Source organism: Pollachius pollachius, assembly GCF_949987615.1.
Source record: "Pollachius pollachius genome assembly, chromosome: 8".
NCBI classification, from domain to species: domain Eukaryota; kingdom Metazoa; phylum Chordata; class Actinopteri; order Gadiformes; family Gadidae; genus Pollachius; species Pollachius pollachius.
This window is the reverse complement of record NC_136941.1, coordinates 15,857,661-15,880,160: the sequence shown is the minus strand read 5'-3', so window position 1 is coordinate 15,880,160 and position 22,500 is coordinate 15,857,661. Positions and strand designations below refer to the sequence as shown.

Sequence of the window (22,500 nt, the reverse complement as noted above, 5' to 3'; positions counted from 1 at the left end):
ATTTCCTGTTTGTGGGCTTTAGAAAGTGAAGTGAGTGAGACAGAGTGAGTAACTTTGTGAGTAGTGGCGGAATGACTGACATTGACTGATATTCACCGGATCAGTGTGTTGTGTGGATATGAATTTGAATGCATGTGTATGTGTGTGTGTCTGTGTGTAAGCTGGCGGCAATAGGGGGGTTCGCTGCGGATGAGGGGGTGGCAATTGCTTTTCCTCAACTCACACAGAATAAAAAATGGTCTATATCACGGAGCGGTTCAATTTTTTTTATCTAGGAGTCAGTAGGGGTTGAAATGCTGCTCGCTGTCGGGTCAAGAACAATACGAGAGAAATCTGTATTTTTATTTGCACTTCAGGAACCTCAGTCGATGGACTGTTGAACTAAAGCGCACAGGGCACTTGTTGGCTACTCCAACGCCCCGATCTGTCGGCATTGTTTGCAACCGGCAAACCGGCAACCGGTCACCAGCCACACTCTGACAGACCTGTGTGTGTGTGTGTTTATGCACAATGTGTCTGATTCTGTGCATGAACATAACTGTTTCAGTGTGCCCACAGCACACTGAACCTGAGCGCTAATGAGCAGGCTCGCCCGCCGCACACACGCTCTCACAAACGACGGGCCCCCATGTGCCGACGCACCGTACCATCAAAGCTGTTTACACACGCACCCGTTGAAGAGCATCCAGCCTCCCTCTGCGGAAACCCATCTTTCAGAAGCTCGACTGACACCCACCTAGAAACCCCTTGATTGGAAGCGTGGTGTGACTTTGTCTACGCTGTCCATACATGTATGGACAAAGTCGCCTTATGTTGTCTGTTCAGAGGGAACATGAAAACATTAAGGGGGCAAAATGTGGAACATGGTATACGGGTGCCTGTATGTGGATGTCAAATGCGCCTTATGCAATGTGAATGTTACATAATGCATGGCCTGTCATTATCACAGTCGTCTTTCACACCCTGCTGTTCCTCTCCACCAACAGCTTCACACACAGGCCTGCGTGCACATGCGCGCGGACAGGCAGAAACGTTCGCAAGCACTCACACACACACACACACACACACACACACACACACACACACAACTACACACGCACTGACGGTCACACACAAACATACAGCACATTCTATATACTGTACTGTAGACAGTAGACTGCATATTGATACATACAGCCCTGGAGTCATATGCGAATGCAAAAAGCATGTGCTTACTGATAGCCGCCCTAATGGAGAGCAACACACACACACACACACACACACACCCCTCCCTTTGTGTTGACAGCTTTACATCGCAGTACTCTCCCCCTGCTCCCCGACACCTTTCCAGAGAAGTGAGACTGAAAGAAGGGAGGGAGAGAAAGAGGGCGAGGATGTGATCACGCACATTATACATCTAGAATCTGTCATTAACATTCAATAGTCGACGCTCCGCACTCATCTTGTGCACATCTGCAGCAGATACATAGCATTCCTTAATCAGCCACAGTTACATAACACCAACACCTGAGGGACACTGGCCTAAGGAGAAGTGCTGCCCGTCGGCTGTAGTGGCTTGAACTTTCTAACGAGCGACGTGGATCCGTGGCTAAGAGCTGGCTGACAAGCGGAGCTGCATGGGGATGGAAAGTCAATCGTGCAGCACGCACCCTTTCATGATTGTCCTTTGAATGGTTTTGCATGTGATTTCACTGCATTCCAGGGCTACGGATGGCCGTGTGTTTGGATAGCGCACATAGAGGTGTCTCTTGCACTGCCTCACCCTCCCCCCCCCCAAGGGTCCTAGCCTGTGCGCTGGACAGCGTCTAGCGTCCACCAGCGTACAAACACACGCGGTCGACATCCGGAACCGTCAGTTCACAAAGTGTGTGTGTTTGTGTGTGTGTGTGTGTGTGTGTGTGTGTGTGTGTGTGTGTGTCCTCTTTCACTCTCTGTACGGATGCCTAGTGCCTTAGCCTGGACTTTGACCCCCAGCCCCCCCCCTTCCAATATATGGATGTAGCCTCCTTCACCTCCTCCTCCTCCTCCTCACCACCACCTCATCTACCGCGTCCGCGACGAGGGTTCAGCCACCTCTCGACCCCAGCTTCCCACCACTTACGCCCACGCTGCAGCACTCAATCACGGCCGCACTCTTGCCGGCGGCGGGCAGGCCAACGAGCCGATCACTCGGTGAGAGGCCGGTGCCCGGATAACATGGCGAGGCCGCTGTTGATGTCAGTGTACTGACGGAGAGAGGACCGCATGGGAAGCGTCCTGCGGTGCCAGGGCCACCCTCAAACGGAGGCACGACTGCGTGTGTAACCTACCCGTGCCTGCACGGTGATGTGTTATTAGCGCTGAAGATGTATTTGTTGATTTAGTTTTTCTTTCGTTTTCCTTTTGATGCTTTTTTAATCAAACTGCCTTTTGGTTCGATCCCTGGGAGAACAGAAGCCGCCGGTGCTTCCCCTTTTAGCTTTGATTAAACTTGCATCAGAGGGGTCCGGGGGTCAGAGGTGAAGTGGAATTGGGGGCTCTCCCTTTTTTTACCTCACAGTAAAAAACAAACTCAATGACACCCACACAAATGTAGTTTCAATGGGAAATAATATTTCCACCGTGGTATTCAGCGGTGCCTTTTATGCGTGGAGCCCGATGATAAGAATTGTGCGAATGAGGTGAGGTCATCTATTGGATCAGGCCGGGCGGCGATGTGAGAGACCTCAGACTGTGTTGCCTTGAAGTGCAGCACAAAGGTTCTCTTGACAGTACCTACAAAGACAGTCTAGACACCTTCACTGAAATGAATGGGACTGTAACACAGAGTCTATGACCCCAGAAAGCATTTACCTCTCTCTCTCTCTGTACACGTGTTTGAATTGGCATTCTGCGAGGCAGGCAGACTCCGAAATAAATGAGGAAAGTAAAATTTGTAAACAATACATAATAAGAAAAAACGTAATTAAAAAGTAACCAGCAAGAGATGGACCTGAATGGAACTCTGTGATGTCTTTCTTTGTTGGATCAATGGTCTTCATCTGTTTGTCCTGCAGTGTTGCTGTTTATTCATTCACAGTGTTGTCTTCTCTCAGTGCGTCGCGTCATCTATATATCGCTAGTCGTCAGCTCGTGATCTGGTTGCGTAGGATTGCTGCTCACACCAAGGCTCTGGGTTTGACTAATTGGGTCTGACAGCCACTGATCACAAACTACTTACAAAGGACTGCTCCCGCTGGGCATTAGCAGTAGGTAATAATGCAAGACGTGACGAACAGAACAAGATGGAACTCAAATAATGAGAATATGCAATCCTGCATGCCATTGCTGCCATTGGGATTTGATTATATGGGTGTTTTTTTCATTTTGTCCATGACTTTTTATGCAAACACAGCAAAGACAAAGCTTTCTATCGATCATGTGCATTCATATGCTAAGGAAAATATTATTAAGAATTAATATTTTTTATAGACATTGTTATGTCTTGTTTAATAATGTCCGGTTCAAGGTTGGCAAATAATCTGTGAAAAACCGATTGTGTGTGTTAATGTGGATGTGAAGGCCAGTTTATGTAATTGTGTGTGTGTGTGTGTGTGTGTGTTTGTGTGTGTGTGTGTGCGTGTGTGTGTGTGTGCGTGAGTGTGTATGTGTGTGTGCACACGGTGCACTTTGTGTGTATGTGTAATGCGCGACTCTCAGTAAATATGTGTGTATGCGTGCGTGTGTGTGTGTATGCGTGTGTATGTCTGTGTGTGTGCACACACTGCACTTATTGTGTATGTGTGATGGGCTCCTCTCTGTGAATATATGTGTGTGTGTGTGTCTGTGTGAGTGTGTACATGCCCGTGTGCACTGCACTACTCTGCCCATATTGACTGCTGATAATACCAGAGGCAGAAGATGCAGTGCGTCTTGGTTCTTGCGCGCGGTTGACCTGGATGCAATTAGTGAAGTCATATTTTTAACTGATACTGCGTAAAAGCCAGCTTAAGGAGCCGTAGCTGCCCTATTTATACCCCAGGGGTGAACGGGCTGTACCACTACAGAGGGGGATTTCCTCTCAGAACTAAACTAAGCTTGCCTTAGGCCATACCAATGAGGATCCTCAGAGATTAACCCTGCATACATTACAGCCATCCACTTTCACGTCTGCGTACATCTCCCATAGTTCAGCGCCATTATTCTAAGCTCCCGACTTGAAACATGAAATCCATTCCCTTCCATACTAATTGTAACCTAATGCATTCTGCTAAGTCACTTTTATTTCCTCACCTCGTTGAATGAGCCACACAATGTGTGTAACCCCCAGGGCACAGCCAACACACTCAATGACGCCGAGTCTTTGATGATTGTGCCCACGTCAGCACTGAACTCTGGCCTGACTTTGTGCATTCAAGTCTGTCCTCAGAAATGTGTGAGCGTGTGTGTATGTGTGTGTGTGTGTGTGTGGGTCCACGCAAGTGTGCGTCTCCTCTAGAGCTCTTACGTTCCATCGTACCATTTATGTGTGTTTGTGTGTGTGTGTGTGTGTGTTAATAGTAACTTGTGGGCCAAAGCCCGTCCTCGCTGAGCCTGATCCTGCAGTGAAACGGGTTGCTGCCTCATCCTCTCTGAGAATGGGTCAGGGCCCTAGAGACTGAGCTGGCCTCTCGCCCAATAAGCTATTGCCCGTATCACCCTGCCCCATTATCAGCTTAGACTGGCTCACTGTCGATTAGGCCACCGCACGGGTCAAGTAGTACTCCTCCTCCTCCTCCTCCTCCTCCTCCTCCTCCTCCTCCCCCTCCCTCCCTCATCCTCCTCTCTCTCTCTCTCTCTCTCTCCCCCTCTGTTCGTTCCGAGGTTCAGTGTGTCTGGCTTCCTCGTCCGGTGAAGGGCACCGTCTCTCCCCACCTCCGTCCTGGGTGCCCTCCCCGCCCCGTCCTCTCCACTTTCCCCTCTCCTCTTTGGTCGGATTTCAACACATTTCTGCTGCATCAGATGTCCACCATAGATGCCCCCGCTCAGGGTTGAAACGTGAGCCGATACCGAATACTTGGCTACGCATGGGAAAGAAAAAGAGAAATCGTTCTGGTTTAAATCAAGCAGGGTGCCATGAGGGCAGATGTTGGGAGAAGGGGGTCGGGTGGGGGAGTGGGTGCTCAGGGTGCTATGACAATATTGGTCACTTTCCCTCAGACGATCTCCGTATGTGAGATTTGTTTTTCTTTCCTCCACCCTTGATGTCACCGACTAGATTGCCGCCGCTCCGAGCTATTGAACGTTGTTTGACTCATTTGACCTTTCTGCCGCATGGCCTGCCCCTCTCATTGACAGCTTAAGTAGCACAAAGCAAGAGGGCGGGCAAGAGAGAGAGAGAGAGAGAGAGAGAGAGAGAGAGAGAGAGAAACTTTCTCACTGGTGACTCACAAAGAAGTATGTGGCGTACATGTTGTGTATGCATTGTGTCTGCTCAAATTAATTCAACATTGTACAAGACAGTTATTGTAAGTTTCCAGTTTGTGATTGATTCACTTTTCGGCAACAAACACAATGTGTCACTCAACTATCCTTGTGACTCACTTTCACAATTGTATCTTAATGAACACATGACATGTGCTCAAGTGTTAAGGATCAATAAGTGTCACATTGCGTATTTATGCGATAACGCGGTTGTCATGTTTATTTGAGAGGGTTACTTTTTTTCCGTTCGTACCAAGCTTTTTTTAAGAAAGAAAATAGTAATGCATTTAATAAGAAAGTTGCCGTTCTAAATCATTTACATTTAACCTTCCACATGGGTTCAACTATATTATATTATAACCGTGAGGCAACCATCATTAATGTGCTTCCTGCGACAGCATATCTTGTTGACTTAGTGGATCCATAACTTTAATTGAACGTACGCTGATGATATTGAGAGGGTGTCCGGGGGGCTGTGCTCTGCCCCCCCCGCCCGTACCCCCAGATGACACACACACACGGTGGACAAAGTTACAGCTCTGCCCTTAATCAGGGCCGCACTCCTCTCAGAGGAGTTCTCCACCAAGAGTTATTATAGTCGCATTTAGCTTCCAATTATTATTATTTTACCTTAAAAATATAATAGAGGTCCAGACCTGGCTGACCTCATAGCTGGCGACGGCCGTGGTGGAGTGAAAACAAGTATACATAATTACATGAATATTAAAAAAACAAGCTGCAGGCTGCAAAGTCTAACTTAATTAAACATATCATCAATAAAAAACCCATCCTTGAGGTATTCTCTAGTTGGTGAGATTAGGTTGAAGAAAAAAACCGACAACTCACTGCTCATGCTTTTTGCAAAACAGCATTGCAGATATCTGAAATCAATGATTTATTATATCACACTAAACGCATTGCCACCCACAGTCTTTTAAAAGTAATTTCATAGTTGGATCTGCACCCACTGTTAGAGGTTATGTGGCCTTAAATGACAGAACAGAAAGTTGTGGGTGGTAGTGTAATGTATGATATGAAAGTAGACTAAAGAATTTGAAAGTTAATACAACCAATGCAGTGGGCCGTCTTGCATGTGGTCTCTGAATATAATTGGGGCGTAAATAGACCTTATGCTTTTTGTCTTGATAGACATTTGCATTATTAATTTTTGCATAATTGAATTTGCCTTGTTTTTCGTTAAAACTAACCCTGCTACGTTTTTTGTATAGAGCCTATTTATAATTTCAGTTATAAGTCTAAATTAATTTTTTTAATAATTATTTCATTTTAAGATTCCAAATATATTTAATTGTTGAAAGGAAAACAGACAACTGCTCAGCTTGTGACTGACAATAAAATAAATATTGATAGAATGTGGCCATATCGTTTTCTGTTTTAATGACCTTCTAATAATGAACATGGTGATCCCTGAACCACAATATCTAATGAACACGTACGTATGAGTAACCCTGTTCTTTTGTGAAGGTACTGTTGTATTACCAACCACTAATTTCAATATTCTGCCACTATTTCCAGCATAATTTCCTCATATTTATAAAAATTGTTAAAGTCTTAACAACACCACATCTCTCAGGACCAGGAACCATAAAGATATGTTTCCTCTGAATGTTTGACTGGTATTTGCCAATCAATGACTTCTAGACTCAGGATGCAGGCTATGTTACCAACTGAAATATTACATTCGGACTCGTGATTTTAACTCACACAGTATCAAAACATTTTAAATGGTCGAAAAAATGTTTTGTTTAACACTCCAGGCTAAATTCCACTGCTGTCTTCTTTGGTATAAATACATTATGTTGCCTTTTGTCCAAATATTGGTGTATATTCAATCCAAAAAGTAGATAAGAGCAATCAAACAAACGTATAACCCAAATAAGAACTTGTATAAACTATATAAACTATAATAAACTTCAATTTGAAGCTCTTCAATATTGTTTGAAAATGTTTGCATGGTTCCTATCGACAAGGGCCACAGAGGCATTTAGCAGTACTCAACGCCAACCACACTATACTGTTCGTGTTTATTGAGTTAAACTACCCAAGACACAGAGGAAATGTAATATCAATTTGAATGGACTAGCAGGTTCTGTCCTACCCTTGCCTGTATTACTGTATTCACACTATATGTACAGTAAAGTATGCATATTCCTCCACCAAGTATTTCCCAGAATGCACTACAAATCAACAGCAACTCTATTCATTCAAACCCAGAACTGTGATTTAACAGTGGGCCTCCTTGTCACATAGTAATTTATAAATAATGAAGTGTGTGTGTGTGTGTGTGTGTGTGTGTGCGCGGCTCGCGAGCGAAATGGAGTATATTTATAAGCTGTGTTTCTGTCTCTCTTTGCGTGTATACTTAGGTTTTGAGTCAGAGGCATCGGCGGAGCCTGCGTGTGAGTGTGTGTGTGGGATGAGCCTCCTCCCCGTGTCCTCTCAGCAACTGTCTCTCTCCCCCCACTGTCCTCCCCACTCTTATCAACCTTCATGTCTTCTGCACACTGTTAGACTCTCAACATATATGCATGTGTATGTGTGTGTGTGTGTGTGTGTGTGTGTGTGTGTGTGTATCCCTCAGTGAGTAAGGCGAGTGGGCGGTAAGAGCAACTGGTCTGCCTGTGTGGCTCTGCATACCAGATATGTTTCTCACTGCTCGATATTACTCATTTCCTCAGTCCTTTACACACACACACACACACACACACACACACGCACGCACACAAACAGAGCGCGTGAGAGAGAGAGAGAGAGAGAGAGAGAGAGAGAGAGAGAGAGAACGAGAGAGAGGAGAGAGAGAGAGACAAAGAGAGAGCGAGAGAGAGGGAGTGAGAAACAAAGAGAGACAGAGACTGAAGCAGGTGCTTCCACACATGCACTTTGGCAGCCAAACTTTACACACACACACACACACACACACACAAACAAACACAGTGACGGCGCGCGTTCTTACTACTCCACATCGCCTTGCTCGTGTTGTTCACACCCGGGCGGATCAGAGACACTCTTCGGGCTGGAGGCTGCCGTTACCTCCAGGGTGTCGTACCAGGTGGCCGAGGCTGGACGCAGCGGCCCTCGTGCGGTATCTGGGCTCACAGCCCCAGGGGCCGCTACCTGTGGCAGCAGCAGCAGCATCAGCAGCAGCTCTGGAGTATGAACGGCCGGGATGCTGGGACTAAGGTCAGTCTCCCTGGGGGGGAGGGGGGGCTCCCATTCAGACCCCAAGCAACTGCGTCCACCCGTCAAGCCGTCCTTGAGTCCACGTGCCCTAGAAGGCTTTAAAAAACCGGGGAGACAACACTGACAGCTGCTGAATTGCTACATCACTTTACTTCGTCGCTGCTTAAGCTGATGGAGGGTTGATAAAGTGGTGGATGGGTTTGATAGCTGTGAGGTCGAGGCAGACTTTGTCTTTAGACGTGTTTTGACTGGGAGCAGATGGCGAGCACTTACAGATTTGTCTGGAGACAAGAGGGGAGGAGGCTGCAATGCACATAGTGATTTTTGTCAGTGACTTATTGCAGAGTCAGATGTTTCTAGTTTTCTCTGTAAAAATAATTAATTCTGAACGGTATCATAATAGTTTTGCTTCTTTTGTTGTTTCACTTAAACCGAGGTCAATTGTTTTTATTGCTTAAACGATCTTTTTTGTAGAAGCATCCAATTTTGTATAAATGTTGATAAATGTATGTTTGGATATGCGTATAATTGCTGGTTGTTTTGAAGTGTGGTTATCAAAGCAGATTTGTGGTATTTATATGCACGTTTTTGATTAAATTATTGAGAAATTGATTACAAAGGATGTCTCAACCACTGATGAACACAGCTAAATTAAGGTTTGAATATTAATGTTAATGTTGAGATACATAATTGAGCATGTTTAAACAATAAGTTTGCTAATCAAACCCACTAACCATAAGCAACTCGCAGAAATTACGCTCTACTATGTATGCATTATAAACAGAAAAAAGGCAACAAAACAAGAGAATTAATTCTGTACTGCTTCTGACCTCTCTCTCCCACCTCTCCTTGTGAGAGGTGGGAGAGAGAACATATTCTCAGGAGCCAAGAATATATTAAGACCTACAAAGAAAAAGTGAATTGCCTGGAGCCCAACTCATCAACAAAATAGTATAGAAACACACACAAGCATGTAATTAATAATTATAAACAACAAATACTGTGATGATAAAACCCTGGACAACTTGTTATTTAGTAGACAGTTCAACCACACCTGGTGGTTGCTCCTAGAAATCATGTGAAAACCCTTTGTGTTTATTTATGTGGGAAACACAAAAAAATTGCCGTATTCTATTTCTGTGTCTCTCCGCACCACTTCTATCGAAAACTGGAGTGCATTATCAGATGTTATTAGTCATAGGCTTAGTGAAAACCGTGGTGGTTAGGCTTAACATCACAAAATGAGTTGCTTATTGTAACCTATAGGTAATATAGTATTACGACTACATATTACTAGATGAAATTGGTATATTTTACACACACACACACACACACACACACACACACACACACACACACACACACACACACACACATTCTCTCTCTCTCTCTCTCCCTTTTGTCGTAAGCTACCAAGGATTCTCCTTTGGAGGGGATTCCACTCTGCATAGCAGGCAGGGCAGTGGAAGGTTGCCCAGCCAGAAGAAAAACAGCACTTTGTTTAATGTCAGAGTCCCTTTAGACTGTCGGCCTCTTTCAATTGCACACTGAACTTTAGATGGAGTGTGTGCGCTGTAGCAGAGATCTGAATCATTTACATAAACAGTGCGCTTAGAGTTGTTTATTTGCATCGACAAGACGCTTTTTGTCCGTAGACTGTAGCTTAAGTGTGGGTGAAATACAGCTTCTATTCACATGATGATGAGACAGAATCACTTATAAGGATAGGCCGACCTGTCGCAGTGAGTCAATGAGTTGGCATATCTAAACACATACACACACACACACACACACACACACACACACACACACACACACACACACACACACACACACGCACAAACGTGCCCCCACACAATTTTACATATCAACAATGGTCCAAAGTCCCAAAGTAATTAAAAAAAATTCTGAATGAGAAATAATAAATTAAATTGTCTTCATGACAATAAAGGGCAGACATTATTTATTATCTTTGAATGTTTAGTTATGTGCAATATAATAATTGAATAAAAAAGGATATAGAGGGTTAGGATACAGGCATTTCCTGTAAGAGAAAACAAGTATTAAAATAAATTAGGACACGTAATTTTGTTATATCTTATGAGTGAAAAAGTTAATAAATCGTGTGCCACAAAAAAAGTATCTGAACAATTATTGTAGAGAGATCTAAATGTTCGGTGGATGTTTAACTTACACTATTTTGGTATGCAATTGATTGCTGTATTTGTTTGCAACACAAGTATATAAAGCCACACACTTAACACTTAATCTAAGACCCGTTGATTGATCCATCGTGTGTTGATCTCTTCAACCCAAGGTAAAGTTGTAAAGATATTAGATATCCACACTCCGTATAAAGCAATCTAAACCAGGGGAAAAATCAGCATTGGGTCTAGTGGTTTTACCTCTCAACAAAGAAGCTTGAGGAATGGTGTTAAAATGTTGCAGTAAGAGAGGTAATGCATATATAATATTTATTGTGTATTTAATCTAATTTAATTTATTTAGACTTTAGGTAATAAATTAAATGTCATGGATGGAATTACTTTATATGCCTTCATTATGATAAAAGAGATTCCATAACTCTTTAACATGTATTGCGGTGAATGTAGGTCAACTGGGGGAAAATATCATTAAGTTTGGTTTCCAAGATTGTGCATAAGTGGTGATCTAAGAAAAAACAACATTGGAAAATTAGCTCAGTCACTTAGCTTTACAAGTACTACGTAAATCAACAACAACCATAAATTATCCTCAAGCAACCTTTTTCAAACCTTTTCAGAACCCACTAAGTGTGTGGACACAGTTGCCATGGTGACAGCGTGGTAGTTAGACGGTAAAGAGTTGAAGAAGTTCTGTCTGTGCACACAGAGACTGCGCGCGTTCGTGTGTGGATATGTGCGCGGGCTGCCTGGCGGAGGGAACAGCTAGGCTGCTAAAAACGGTGGCAGCCGTCATTTCAAAGCAGCAGCTCACTTACAACCTTGGGAATAGAAATTAAGTTTTACACCCCCACACTTTGCATTCAATGAGACTGAGGCATCAGTGCAATCGCTACGCCACGGTGGGGGAGACGAGAACATCAACACACGCACCCTGAACAAGGAACCGGGCGGGACAAGATTTAGGATTCTGGGGAGGGGGGGGGGGGGGATTTCATACATCATTATACAATAATAAACACTGGTGTGTCTGCTCCACATGTGACCGACTTAAAACACCCCCCCTCCTAAAAACAATAAGAGGAGATAATGAAGATGAATGGTAAATAAGTGATACGGCTTAAACGATACACTCCCGACAACAAAACGCATCCTGGAAGAAATATAGGCCAATACATCATCTTATGAAAGAGTCGCCTGCTACGGTACAAGTCCCACTGTAGCGAGTATTAATAAAGATGCATAGGCATGTCAGGTGCAGCAGACTCAAACGGGTGCCGCTTACTGCAGTATTTCTGTCACATTTTAGGTGGGTGGTGACCAGCTTTGCCTATCGCTGAGGGAGTATGAAGCCATGGATTCAGCCGGTGGGATAATTTGTGTACGTCTGTTGCTGTGCTAATGTGTGTATGGGAGCGAGTAAGGGGAGGGGGGGAGAGAGAGAGAGCAAAGAGGGAGGGGAGAGAGACTATGCACTGATGCTAGTAGTACGCTCATATAGGACATGAAGAATACCCCAGGGCTGTGTGAGAGGGGGTGGCTCATGAAAGTGGTGGAAAAAAAACAACACACATCTACATATTCCAATCATCCTCCGAGACTCAGAGATGAAGAATCTCCCGCTGGGCCATGGTGCGTGGTGCATGTGTGTGCTTGTATGAGTGTGTGCGTGTGTGTTTTCACATCCATACTGCATTGCCTATGAACTTCAGCGGCTGCTCAATATGCTGTGTATTTTTAGCACACTTGTGGGAGTTGTGCTGAATGTGTTTGAATGAGAAAAGTGCGCTGGGTAGTTTCACAGCCACCGCAGTGCACATAGATAATGACTAATTAACTATATAGCTATCATAAACCCAAGAGTTCCAACACTTTCAGGCTCAAACTGTTTGAGCGAGAAGCAGCCCATCCCTTGTCGCCCTCTCCCCAGTCTGACTCAACACAGTGTTTGTGTTTGTCTGACCATACTGGCAGCTGACAGTCCGCATGACAGACGACACCAGAACCTGACAGACTGTCCATTTCTTCCCTCTGCGCGTTTCACACATTCCCTCCTCTCGGTTCCCTCCGCCTTCCCCGCCCTTGGTCCTCTCTGGCGCGCTCCGCCCGTCCACGGCACGCGGGTTTCCCGCTGGGCCTCCCGGTCCCTCACTGTGCCGCTGCTCTGCTCCTCTCGTAGGTAAGAGGCCCTTCACATCGCTGAGGATCAAGCAGCGCTCCGCCCGGGATGCGGCGCGGCGGCCCTCCCCTCTCTCCGCGCCCCTCCTTCTCCCGTGAGGCCCATGTGACCTAGCCGACACCCTACACACAAAGGGGGGGCCCCCACCATCGCTGGAGCCCATCCATGAATCCCAGCCCCGACCGCGGCAAAGAGTGCCTCCCTCCCAAGAAGAGGGAGTCGCGGCAAGGATCGGCGGAGCAGCACGCCCCCCCCGCGGACGAGTTCAAGCCGCCCGTTCCCGTGCGGAGCCGTCCCGGCGGGGCCCGTGGGGAGGGAAGCAGGGACCCCAACGACGGCGGCGGCGGCAGGCCGCTGATCAAACAGAATCGCCACATCCTGACCCCCCCTCCGCCCTTACCCATCCCCGCGCCCAGCGTCCCCCTGCCCCTGCCATGGCACGTCCCGTACCCGTCCCCCTTACCCCTCTTCCCGGGGCACGTGGGGGAGAGGAGGGGGTCCGGCTCGCCCTCGTGGCGGGACGACCCTCTCTCCTCCCCACTGTCCAACCATTCCAGGTGGCTCCGGGGCGAGGGCGCCCTGTCGCTGCAGGCGCCCCAGACCTCAGCCGCCTCCTCGCCGTCCTTTAAGACCCCCTACCCAAGCGACTCCCGGGGGATGTGGTCTTACTTTAACAGCGGCCAGCGGGACTACAGCTCCCCCCTGTTCTCCCCCCCCCAGCTGTTCAGCCACCCTCCCCTGTTCCCGCCCGACGCCGGCCTGGCCGACGCCCGGGACCAGTACCTGGTGAAGCGGCCCAACGGGCTGGACGGGCCGGGCAGCAGGACCGCCTCTACCTCCAGGCTGCCCCCCCTCTCAGGGGACTATGTGAATGACAGGACCAGGATAAACCTCAGTCCCCAAGGGCCTCACGCCAACGGCGGCCGGAGGCAGCAGGAGGAGCTGTCGGGCCGCGCCTCGTCCGCGGGAGTGTTCTTCCCCAACTCCCTGCCTCAGGAGAGCCCCGAGATACATTCCTCGCTGCAGGACTCCAACCTGATGCTGAAGACCAGCCCCGGGCTGTTCTCCGACAGTCCCAACCACCTCGGGCCCGACCCGAGGGCGGAGAGGGGAGGCCTGCTGGAGGCCCTGGGCGTCCCCCCGGCGGAGGCCCAAATCTACTACTCTCTGGGCTCTGTGCAGCAGAGCGGCCTCCAGCCTCAGGCCCAGGCCTTTTCCTTCTACACCCCCTCAGAGACGCCGCTGTACACCCCGCTCAAGGAGCCCGGCCTCAGGCAACACAGCATGGGCAGCTCCCCTCTCTTCTCCCACCGCCTGCCCAGCAATCACGACAGGTCCCAGAAAGAGCAGGAGCCCGACCACGGGAGAGAGCGAGAGCGAGAGTCCCTGTCCGCCCTCAGACAGAGGGAACACAACGCAGCCGAGAGCGAGAGGCTCAGGGAGAGCGAGGCCGAGCGGGCGAGGGGCCACGACAAAGAACGAGAACGAGAACGAGTGGGGAAAGACGCGGAGCGGGACGGAGAGCACGAGAGGCGGCGGACCCGGGACAGGATCCGAGAGCGGGACAGAAACAGAGCGAGGGAGGGTCATCAGGCCTCGGCCCCTGCCACTCAGCCATCCCCCCCTGCCTTCCTACCTCACTTCACTAAGGGTTCCCTGATTGAGCTGGCCAGCGGGCGGCTGAAGCGCGTGGAGGAGCTTCGCACGGAGGACTTCCTGAGGAGCGCCGACACCTCCCCAGAATTTCACCTCAGCACCTGCACCGTGCTAGTCATCGCCCCTGGCAACGCACATGGCTTCAATCACCTACAGGTTAACCTCAACGACCGCAACACTCAGGTCAGTATTGCAAAGGCTTGTGACTTCTCCATTTGACTGGTGCTTATTGTTGTTATCGGCGTGGCCCAAAATAGCTAATGGAAACATACACCAGATAACACACAGACGTTGGTCTTGTAAGTATGACACCAACCAGTGGCGCTTCTAGGGTTGGGGCCACAGGGGCCCTGGCCCCTGCTGAAATCGGATTGGCCCCTGACGTGCCCCTGTTGCGTCAATCAATTGACGAATTCAATGATCACAGATGCAATTCCCCCCCCCCCCCCCCCCCCCCTCAGCGCAAGGCCGGTACAGCCCCTGAATGTAGCTTGTGGCCCCTTAATGGCCCGTTTCAGAAAAATCCTAGAACCGCCACTGACACCACCGTTATTGTGAAAACTGTGACCTTGTTGTTAAAGCGCACCGTGCGTGTGCTGTCTGTTTCAGGAGTCACTGAAAGTCTTGGAGGAGTATCCCTTCTTTGTGCGGGACCGGGGTTGGTCGTCGTGCTGTCCGCTGCGCACCACGCAGCTGTATGGCCTGCCCTGCCGGCAGCTGGCCGAGGGGGACGTGTGCCTGGCCCTGACCCCCATGCCCGCCCCGCCCGCCCACCGGACACACCCCACCTCACGCTCCAGCTCCAGGGCCCACCGCAGCCACCCCTCTTCCAGCGCCGGAGGAGAGTCCAGCAGCAGCAGCAGCAGCAGTTCCCCTAGGGAGCAGATGCCTCCTCCGCCCCCTCCTCCACCTCTCCTCCACCACCAACACCACCACCACCACCACCACAACCATCCGCCTCCCACTGTTCCGCCACTTCCTCCTCCTGCTCCCGTTGCACCGCCTGCCGCTCAGGTGCAGCAACAGCCACGCAAGAGGCGCTGGTCGGCCCCAGACGCCATGAAACTGATGGGAAGGGATGAAAGCCTCCTGGATTTACCTCAAGGCTCCAAGCAAATGAAGTGGCAGTAGAGACTTGCATATGCAGACATAAAGATGCTTGCCTACATGCACACAAGCAAACACGCACTCACACACACACACACCCTCCTTGTCTCTGTTGCACCCAACAAGACATACAATGGAGTGACCTCAAGGCAGGGTTGCAGGGAAGAAAAAAAAAAAAAGACGAAATTGAACATTTGCAATTTATCGTTGTCGACACTGCTGCCCAAAGTATAGACTCAGTCAGTCCAGTCTTATCTATTCCTAGGAAGTGAGCTTCTCTCTCCTTTCCCCTCTCTCTCTCCCACCCCTTCCTCTTCCCTTCTTGCCCTTTAGTTTGGTAGAGACCTGTAGGGCGCAGCAGTAGAGTACCGCGGGGGGGCTTCCCCCGAGACACACTGAGACATTTAGTAAGACAATCAAGCACTTGTCTGTGTTCACTGTTTTGTAATGGATGTCCCAAATGCCTACTTACGGACAGTATTTTCTGCAGGGTATCGATTTTCCGGCAGTGTTATTAAATACAGTAAATGCTATTGAAGAAGTGCAGATATATAAATGAAGAAAAAAAAGAAATATATATATTATATATAGTATATTTATATATATACATATATATATACATATATATATATATATATATATATATATATATATATATATATATATATATATATATATATATATATATTACATTTCAAATGTTAAATACAGTAAATATGCTAAACGGTCAATTTCGCAGTGCATTCTCTGGTTTTAATTTTCTTGCTTCTGAGCCTATGTCTGTATGTGGGTCCGGGCAGGCAAGGTGAATGTAACGAGAAAAACCCGCCTTTTTGTATCGCTCCCCACACCGGGTCACGTCAAAGCCGTCTGTTCGCCAAGGCATTGTCCTCCAATATGTTCTTAACATGATCTCTTAGGGAAGAACACTAATGAAAACGAGTCGCATAAAAAGACAATCTCCCGGGGGCCACACCGCACAGTGAGGGCCTGCCCCTTGCCTCGATGCCCCCCCTACCAAGACCCCTTCCCCCCACCCCACCCCACTCCCCGTGTTTTTCCTTGGAAATCCGAATGATAAAAGTTTGAGAAAGTACCACTTGGCTGAAGAGTACCGGTGCTATTAACACGTTGGAAAGAATGCTTTGTGAACACTCTTGACCCCTGTGTACTGTACGCTTCTGTTCCTCTCTCGGCTTTTTTTATGTACTGTATGTTCGAAGGCAGGGAAAACGATGAAAGTATTTTAAACTCAGATACGGGTATCTACTCTGAATTAGCACACTTTCTCACTTTAGTTTTTTTTTTTTTATTCTTAAAAACAACAACACCTTACCTGTTGATTTTTTTCTTTGTAAATGTTATAGCTATAAAATGTATATTTTTTAAATGGTGAATCTGTTATATGATGTTCGCTAGAATTAAATAAAAAATAGCTTTATAGATTTAATTTTGTGGTGTGATTTTATTTTTCATACTTGATCATTGTTCAGTGCATTGAACTGTATAAATTATTACAATTCATGAGTAGACTACGAACATTAAACACAGTTAACTCAAAATAACTTTACTCACAAGAGTAAATATAACATGAACAAAATCTTGCTAATATTGTATCGCTGGCATGTAGAAAGTCTCTAAATATAAATTATACACAGATTAGAATCACTACTGCTTTACATTAGAGCAAGCAAACAAAAAAGTTATTTGATTCTGCCTTTTACACTGAACTGTCATCTGCCAAGTATAAATGTCACGTAATACTTGGGTTATGAGGAATACATCAAGGATTTCCTTGGAGTAGTTGTGAAGCTTGCATCTAGTTGGATAACTGGCCCCTTACATCTCATCCTTGGCTTCTTTGGGAGGGTGAACGTCCGGCTCTGCCTCGACCCGCTCTAGCTGCAATCGCTGCAACAGTTCCATGGCAAACAGGGGCACCACCTTCACGCCAAGACACAAGGAGGGAGCACGGTGTTGAAATGTGTGATGATGGTGACATCTAGTGGTCATAGATGAAACAGCAACTCTACAGTTTTACCTAGAGGTGCATTACAAAATCTCGGAATTTGTTAGTTACGTTCCAATTGTGAAATGGTGAATATATGATTGTTTCCTACATGAACTGTTATCAGCTTCATCGTTTTGGAAACTTTAGCATCCGGATACTCCTCGCCAAAGCAGAGATCAATCTCATAGTTTGGTTGTGGGCCTTTCCTCTGCAGATAGTTCTGGAGCTCTGTGGACATACACATTTAGATTAATGTGTATTATTATTGTGATGAGTTACATTAATATCCTATTTTAAAAAAATATTTGCAAATATAATACTCATACTATACATATTATTTTCTTTCCATGATTTAAATAAATGACTCAAAACAATATGTCTTATCATAAAGAAATCATTATAATAAAACTAAACTCAAAGAACGTATAGCAAAAGAGACACTGGGTTACCATTTACAAATACGGGCATGTCCAGCAGCTTGCAGGTCCTGTCCCTCTCCAGTTTATTGGGCTTCTCGGTGTGCGGCGCCAGGGGCCCGCTCCAGTACACACGGCCCTGGCAGAACCTCTTGATGAACAGCCCGTCTGGGGCCACCCAGAGCAGCACTCCCCTCTCCAGGTGGGACAGGAGCTGACCCAGGGCCCCGGCCACGCCGGGCTCCAGGGGGCCCAGCGTGGCCGGGGAGGGGAAGGAGAGCTGCTGGGCGCTGCAGGGGCCGTAGATCCTCTCGTTCCCCAGCGGCACGCAGCCCTGCAGGATGAAGCACCCTTCTGGGCTGCTGGAGGTCAGCTCCAACACCGGCTTCCCGCGGTAGAACAGCGTCAGCTCCATTCGGAAGTCTGGTCGGAAGTTATGTCGAATATATATTGGGAAATGCTTTCAGGGGTTAATGCTAAGAAACGGTATGAGTTTGAAACCTACTGGCCCTGGGACCATTTTCAGTGGAACTCCGTCAGGTTTGTAACGATCAGTAAACCTTAAACCTAAGACCGTCGTTACTTCACCCACACAGATCATGAGGGTAAGCCTAAGGGGTGATATCATGCCACCAGGTGTGAGTGTGAACAGCCATTACAAGCAGTTTATGCTACAGTTCACTGGGTGGGTAGTAGACTGATCTATCCATCGTACATCGAGGTGGACACTCCCACTCGTGATGTCACTAAGGCACAGGGGAAGGCAGATTTTCCAACGGCTTGTAATGGCTAATCACACTCACACCTGGTGGCATAATTACACCCCTCTACAGAGGGGGCGTGTCCTGCGCTATGTGTCATGGTTGCCGTGGGTGTCGTGTGTCACCTGATATGGCCAGAGTGGGGCAGAGGAGGCTGGGGCCCAGAGGGATGTGACTGTGAGGCTGGCCATCCTCTGAACCACAGTACGTGTGCTCCCTCCACAAAGCACCTGTAGAAGCACAGTGGTACATAAACATATGCAGACAAAGAAAGACGCATATGCACACAAACATATCCATAATATAGTTTTTTTTTTATGAAAAACATTTATCCGGTGGTTTTCTGAGGGACACCCCATTTGCCTCACAGTAGTAAGCATACGACGGTGAAGACTAATTTGACTTGAGTTATGCCTCAGCGACTACTGATTTCATAAAGCATGCTCATTCATCTATTTATTAGATGAATAACACAACAACAGATGAATAACACAACGAGTCATGAAACATCTGTCTGTTGAATATGCTCTAATTTTGGTATTATTTATTTATTTGCATGTGTTCCGGTTTAAGGTTTGTTGAGGTTTGGGCCATTAATTGTCTGTTGCGACATCAGTTTGCTGGTTCACCTGAGAGAGGGGAGGGGTCACAAAATACACCAAGAAAAAGTTTGTGGGGGAGTTTGTACCTTTTTAGTCTTTGTAACTATACAGTCATCAGCCGGCCTCCCCTTTATGTTTGTGTTTTGTGGTTCGGCCTCTGTGTATAATATACAAGGCCTCATGCAAGAACATTTGTGTATTTGTCTCTTAATTTGATTTTACTTTTGTTTAAGTACCACTCATACAACTATGTAACACAAGAAGAGGAAATCGATCTCAATGCTGCGTAAACCGGCTGAATTCCACCGGTTCCAAAATTAATACACGGTATTGATGCACAAAAATCCAATATGAAGAAGTGTTTTGCCTATTTCTGCAGAAGCATTGTTCAAGGTTATTGTTAAAAAGGAAGTGGTTATTTCATTCCTCCGTCACCTTCCTTTTTGTTCATCACATTTTGAGTATGTTTGCTAAATGTCTCTCTATCTGTCTGTCTATTTGAAGACTATGGATCAGAGTCAAGCAAATTCTTGTAATAATAATACATTATCATAGTTTTCTTGTGCATAACAAAAAAATTAACAACAAAGTAACAGTGACATATGCTTAAAAAATGTACCCTACCATGACTTTCTTCTTTCCTTTCTTCAAATCTTTTCCATTGGTCAGCAAGCTTACATAACAACAAAAATAACAAGTGCATTATAATCAAATAATGACTATAAAATTATGTTATCATTATGTTGCTGTACTGTAATTATGTACCTGCGACTGTGGGAGACTGGCGTACCCAGTCTTAACCACGACCACTCGACTGTACGTCTGATCAGACTCTGAGGAAGAGAAGGTTTAAGGTAGAGAGAAGGATGACCAACCTACTGACCAATCGTTACTGCTGATGTTAGGTCCATCTGAAATGGTGCCTACCTGCTCTCTGGTCGGACTCGATGCGGTAGACCTTGTAGGGCTCCGAGATGTCCAGCTGGTTCAGGTGAGGGACCTCCTGGAAGTCCGTGCTCTTGTTAAGTGCACAGCGCAGGCGCGTCTTCCACATGGTGGGGTTGTCCTTGTCGCTGCCCACCTTGTATTTCCCTTTGTACACAGCCCATGCCTGATGCAGGTTTGGGATGAGGTTACCCAAATTAGTGGACCCCACGTTTGTCTGTCAAGTATTTGTGTCTTTGCAGTAATTGTGTGCACTCATTTTTTTTTTTTACTATTTTCATTTTAGTTTGGCAATAGATGTGAGAATGCATGTTGGGATTACAACCGAAACCAAATTTTGAAAACTAGAAAACTTCACCAAGTATGAAAGCCCCTCAAACAAACACAAACAAACATGAGGAAACGACTTCTATATCAGACGTTTCCTCATATTGTAGTTTATGTTAGCAAGGTTTTGTTAAAGTTGATTTTCTTTACTTGAGTTACTGTCGAGGAAAAAAAATTGTAGCCTATATGTGATGATTCCTTTCGTCAAATATCCAAATGTAGCCTCAGTGTTCCCAGTAGCCCCAGCAGTACCTTAAAGAGAGCCGCGTCGTCCTGCTGCCTGTAGTCCTTCTTAGCTGCGTGTTTCCAGGGGATCCTGAACATGGTCTTCTCTTCATTCTCCCACCGCAACCCTTCGAACCTTTCACTGTCGACTTGGGCTATGAGCCATTCTTTAAGGTGCATTTTAACATCACCTTCCATCTTTTAAATACATCATAGTAGCCTGTTCTCTGACTTGGTAAAGCTCATTCACAAAAAACCCTTGAAGCGTACTTAACGAGCCTTCGTTCTAAGAGGTTTCCCGCCTCATGCAAGGTCCTTAACATCAGCACATTATTAACCATGTCATTATTGCAATTATCTTAATAAATTATAATGTCCACGCATGGTTTTCTATGTTAACCACAGAGACCCAACAAAGCAGACCAATGCAACGCTTGTCTAAAGTCAGAATTTAAGAAGGTTCGAAAATGAAACCTACAGCTTTACACTTTCGGTTTCCAGGCTACACGTGTGTGTGTGTGTGTGTGTGTGTGTGTGTGTGTGTGTGTGTGTGTGTGTGTGTGTGTGTGTGTGTGTGGGTGTGTGTGTGTGTGTGTGTGCGTGTAGGTGCGTGTGTGTGTGTGTGTGTGGCTATAATGTGATAAGGAAAACAAGTTGTACTACGGTGGTAGGCCTATTCTTAAGTTGTCAACCATTTTGTCAAACTGTAAAAAAATTGCTCTCAATATTAGGAACCAACGTCCTTCATAACCAACCAACTTATATATATATATATATATATATATATATATATATATATATATATATATATATATATGATATCATTAGAATGATATAAATAGCATTAATGATATCAGTAAGTTCTAATGATATTCTAATTATATAATCATAAGGTAATTGCAATTGCACTGAACGTCCCTGTGTTAAACATTTGACAGATACAACAATTTAATCTCTTGAAAGCTGAAGTAAAAAGTGCACCCGGGAACATAATATAATTCACTTCAGAGTTTAGTTGAATAAGTTCCATAGGATAGGGAAAGTTGTGTTATTGAGGGAAATTGCGTAGGTGGTTCAAGTACTTTTCACAATCTGCTGCTCTAGTCATACTTTTTAAAACAGAGACGACATACTATTGCTCTTACCTATGTTTTTAGTTTCATATTCGTTACAGCCTATAAAATAATCTACGACGCAACAAGTGTGATAGCGCTGTGCTGCCCAATCAACGGACGACAGTCCACACTTTCGCCAGAAGAGAGCAGCAATATGCCATTGAAAAGTTGTCAATATAATCGTACATTAAATGGAAAGGGCTTGAGGCCTTTAAAGACCACATCAATCTGCGTTACAACATGAGGCTTAACCATAACCTTATACACATCTACCCAATACAACTACCACAATGCTTGATCTACATTCCAGGAATTAGCTATATTCACTTTCAGATTCAGATTCAGATTTCTTTATTGTCTATCATAAAACCT

At 46.1% G+C, this 22,500-nt stretch overlaps 2 protein-coding genes across 4 annotated transcripts in view; one reads left to right on the top strand and one right to left on the bottom strand.

Moving 5' to 3' along the window:
* LOC307080015 (uncharacterized protein) overlaps positions 1 to 16,224 on the top strand; it is a 19,121-nt gene extending 2,897 nt beyond the window's left edge. Inside the window, exons 1-3 of one of the 3 annotated variants that reach the window (XM_079742571.1) lie at positions 8,337 to 8,622; positions 12,964 to 14,802; positions 15,229 to 16,224. In XM_079742571.1, coding sequence (XP_079598697.1) covers positions 13,129 to 14,802; positions 15,229 to 15,750 — 2,196 coding nt within the window. In that variant the 5' untranslated portion in view covers positions 8,337 to 8,622; positions 12,964 to 13,128 and the 3' untranslated portion in view covers positions 15,751 to 16,224. Of the gene's footprint in view, positions 1 to 8,336; positions 8,623 to 12,260; positions 14,803 to 15,228 lie in introns of those variants that run through there. The other 2 variants (XM_079742572.1, XM_079742573.1) reach the window with 2 other exon arrangements.
* Positions 16,225 to 17,171: 947 nt separating this feature from the next.
* On the bottom strand, positions 17,172 to 21,472 carry irf10 (interferon regulatory factor 10). Its single transcript, XM_079742509.1, has 8 exons — positions 21,041 to 21,472; positions 20,444 to 20,627; positions 20,282 to 20,349; positions 20,141 to 20,189; positions 19,040 to 19,144; positions 18,187 to 18,576; positions 17,847 to 17,965; positions 17,172 to 17,670 (listed from the first exon to the last, which is right to left on the bottom strand). The coding sequence occupies exons 1-8, from the start codon at positions 21,209 to 21,211 to the stop codon at positions 17,566 to 17,568; spliced, it is 1,191 nt and encodes a 396-aa protein (XP_079598635.1). The 5' UTR covers positions 21,212 to 21,472; the 3' UTR covers positions 17,172 to 17,565.
* Positions 21,473 to 22,500: the final 1,028 nt, after the last annotated feature.

Coding starts and splice junctions, on each gene's coding strand:
- irf10 (XM_079742509.1), bottom strand. CDS start 21,211: ATGGAAGGTGATGTTAAAATGCACCTTAAAGAATGGCTCATAGCCCAA. Junction 18,577..19,039: donor CCCCACTCTGGCCATATCAG/GTGACACACGAC, acceptor ACTTCCGACCAG/ACTTCCGAATGGAGCTGACG. Junction 17,966..18,186: donor CATGCCCGTATTTGTAAATG/GTAACCCAGTGT, acceptor GTATGTCCACAG/AGCTCCAGAACTATCTGCAG.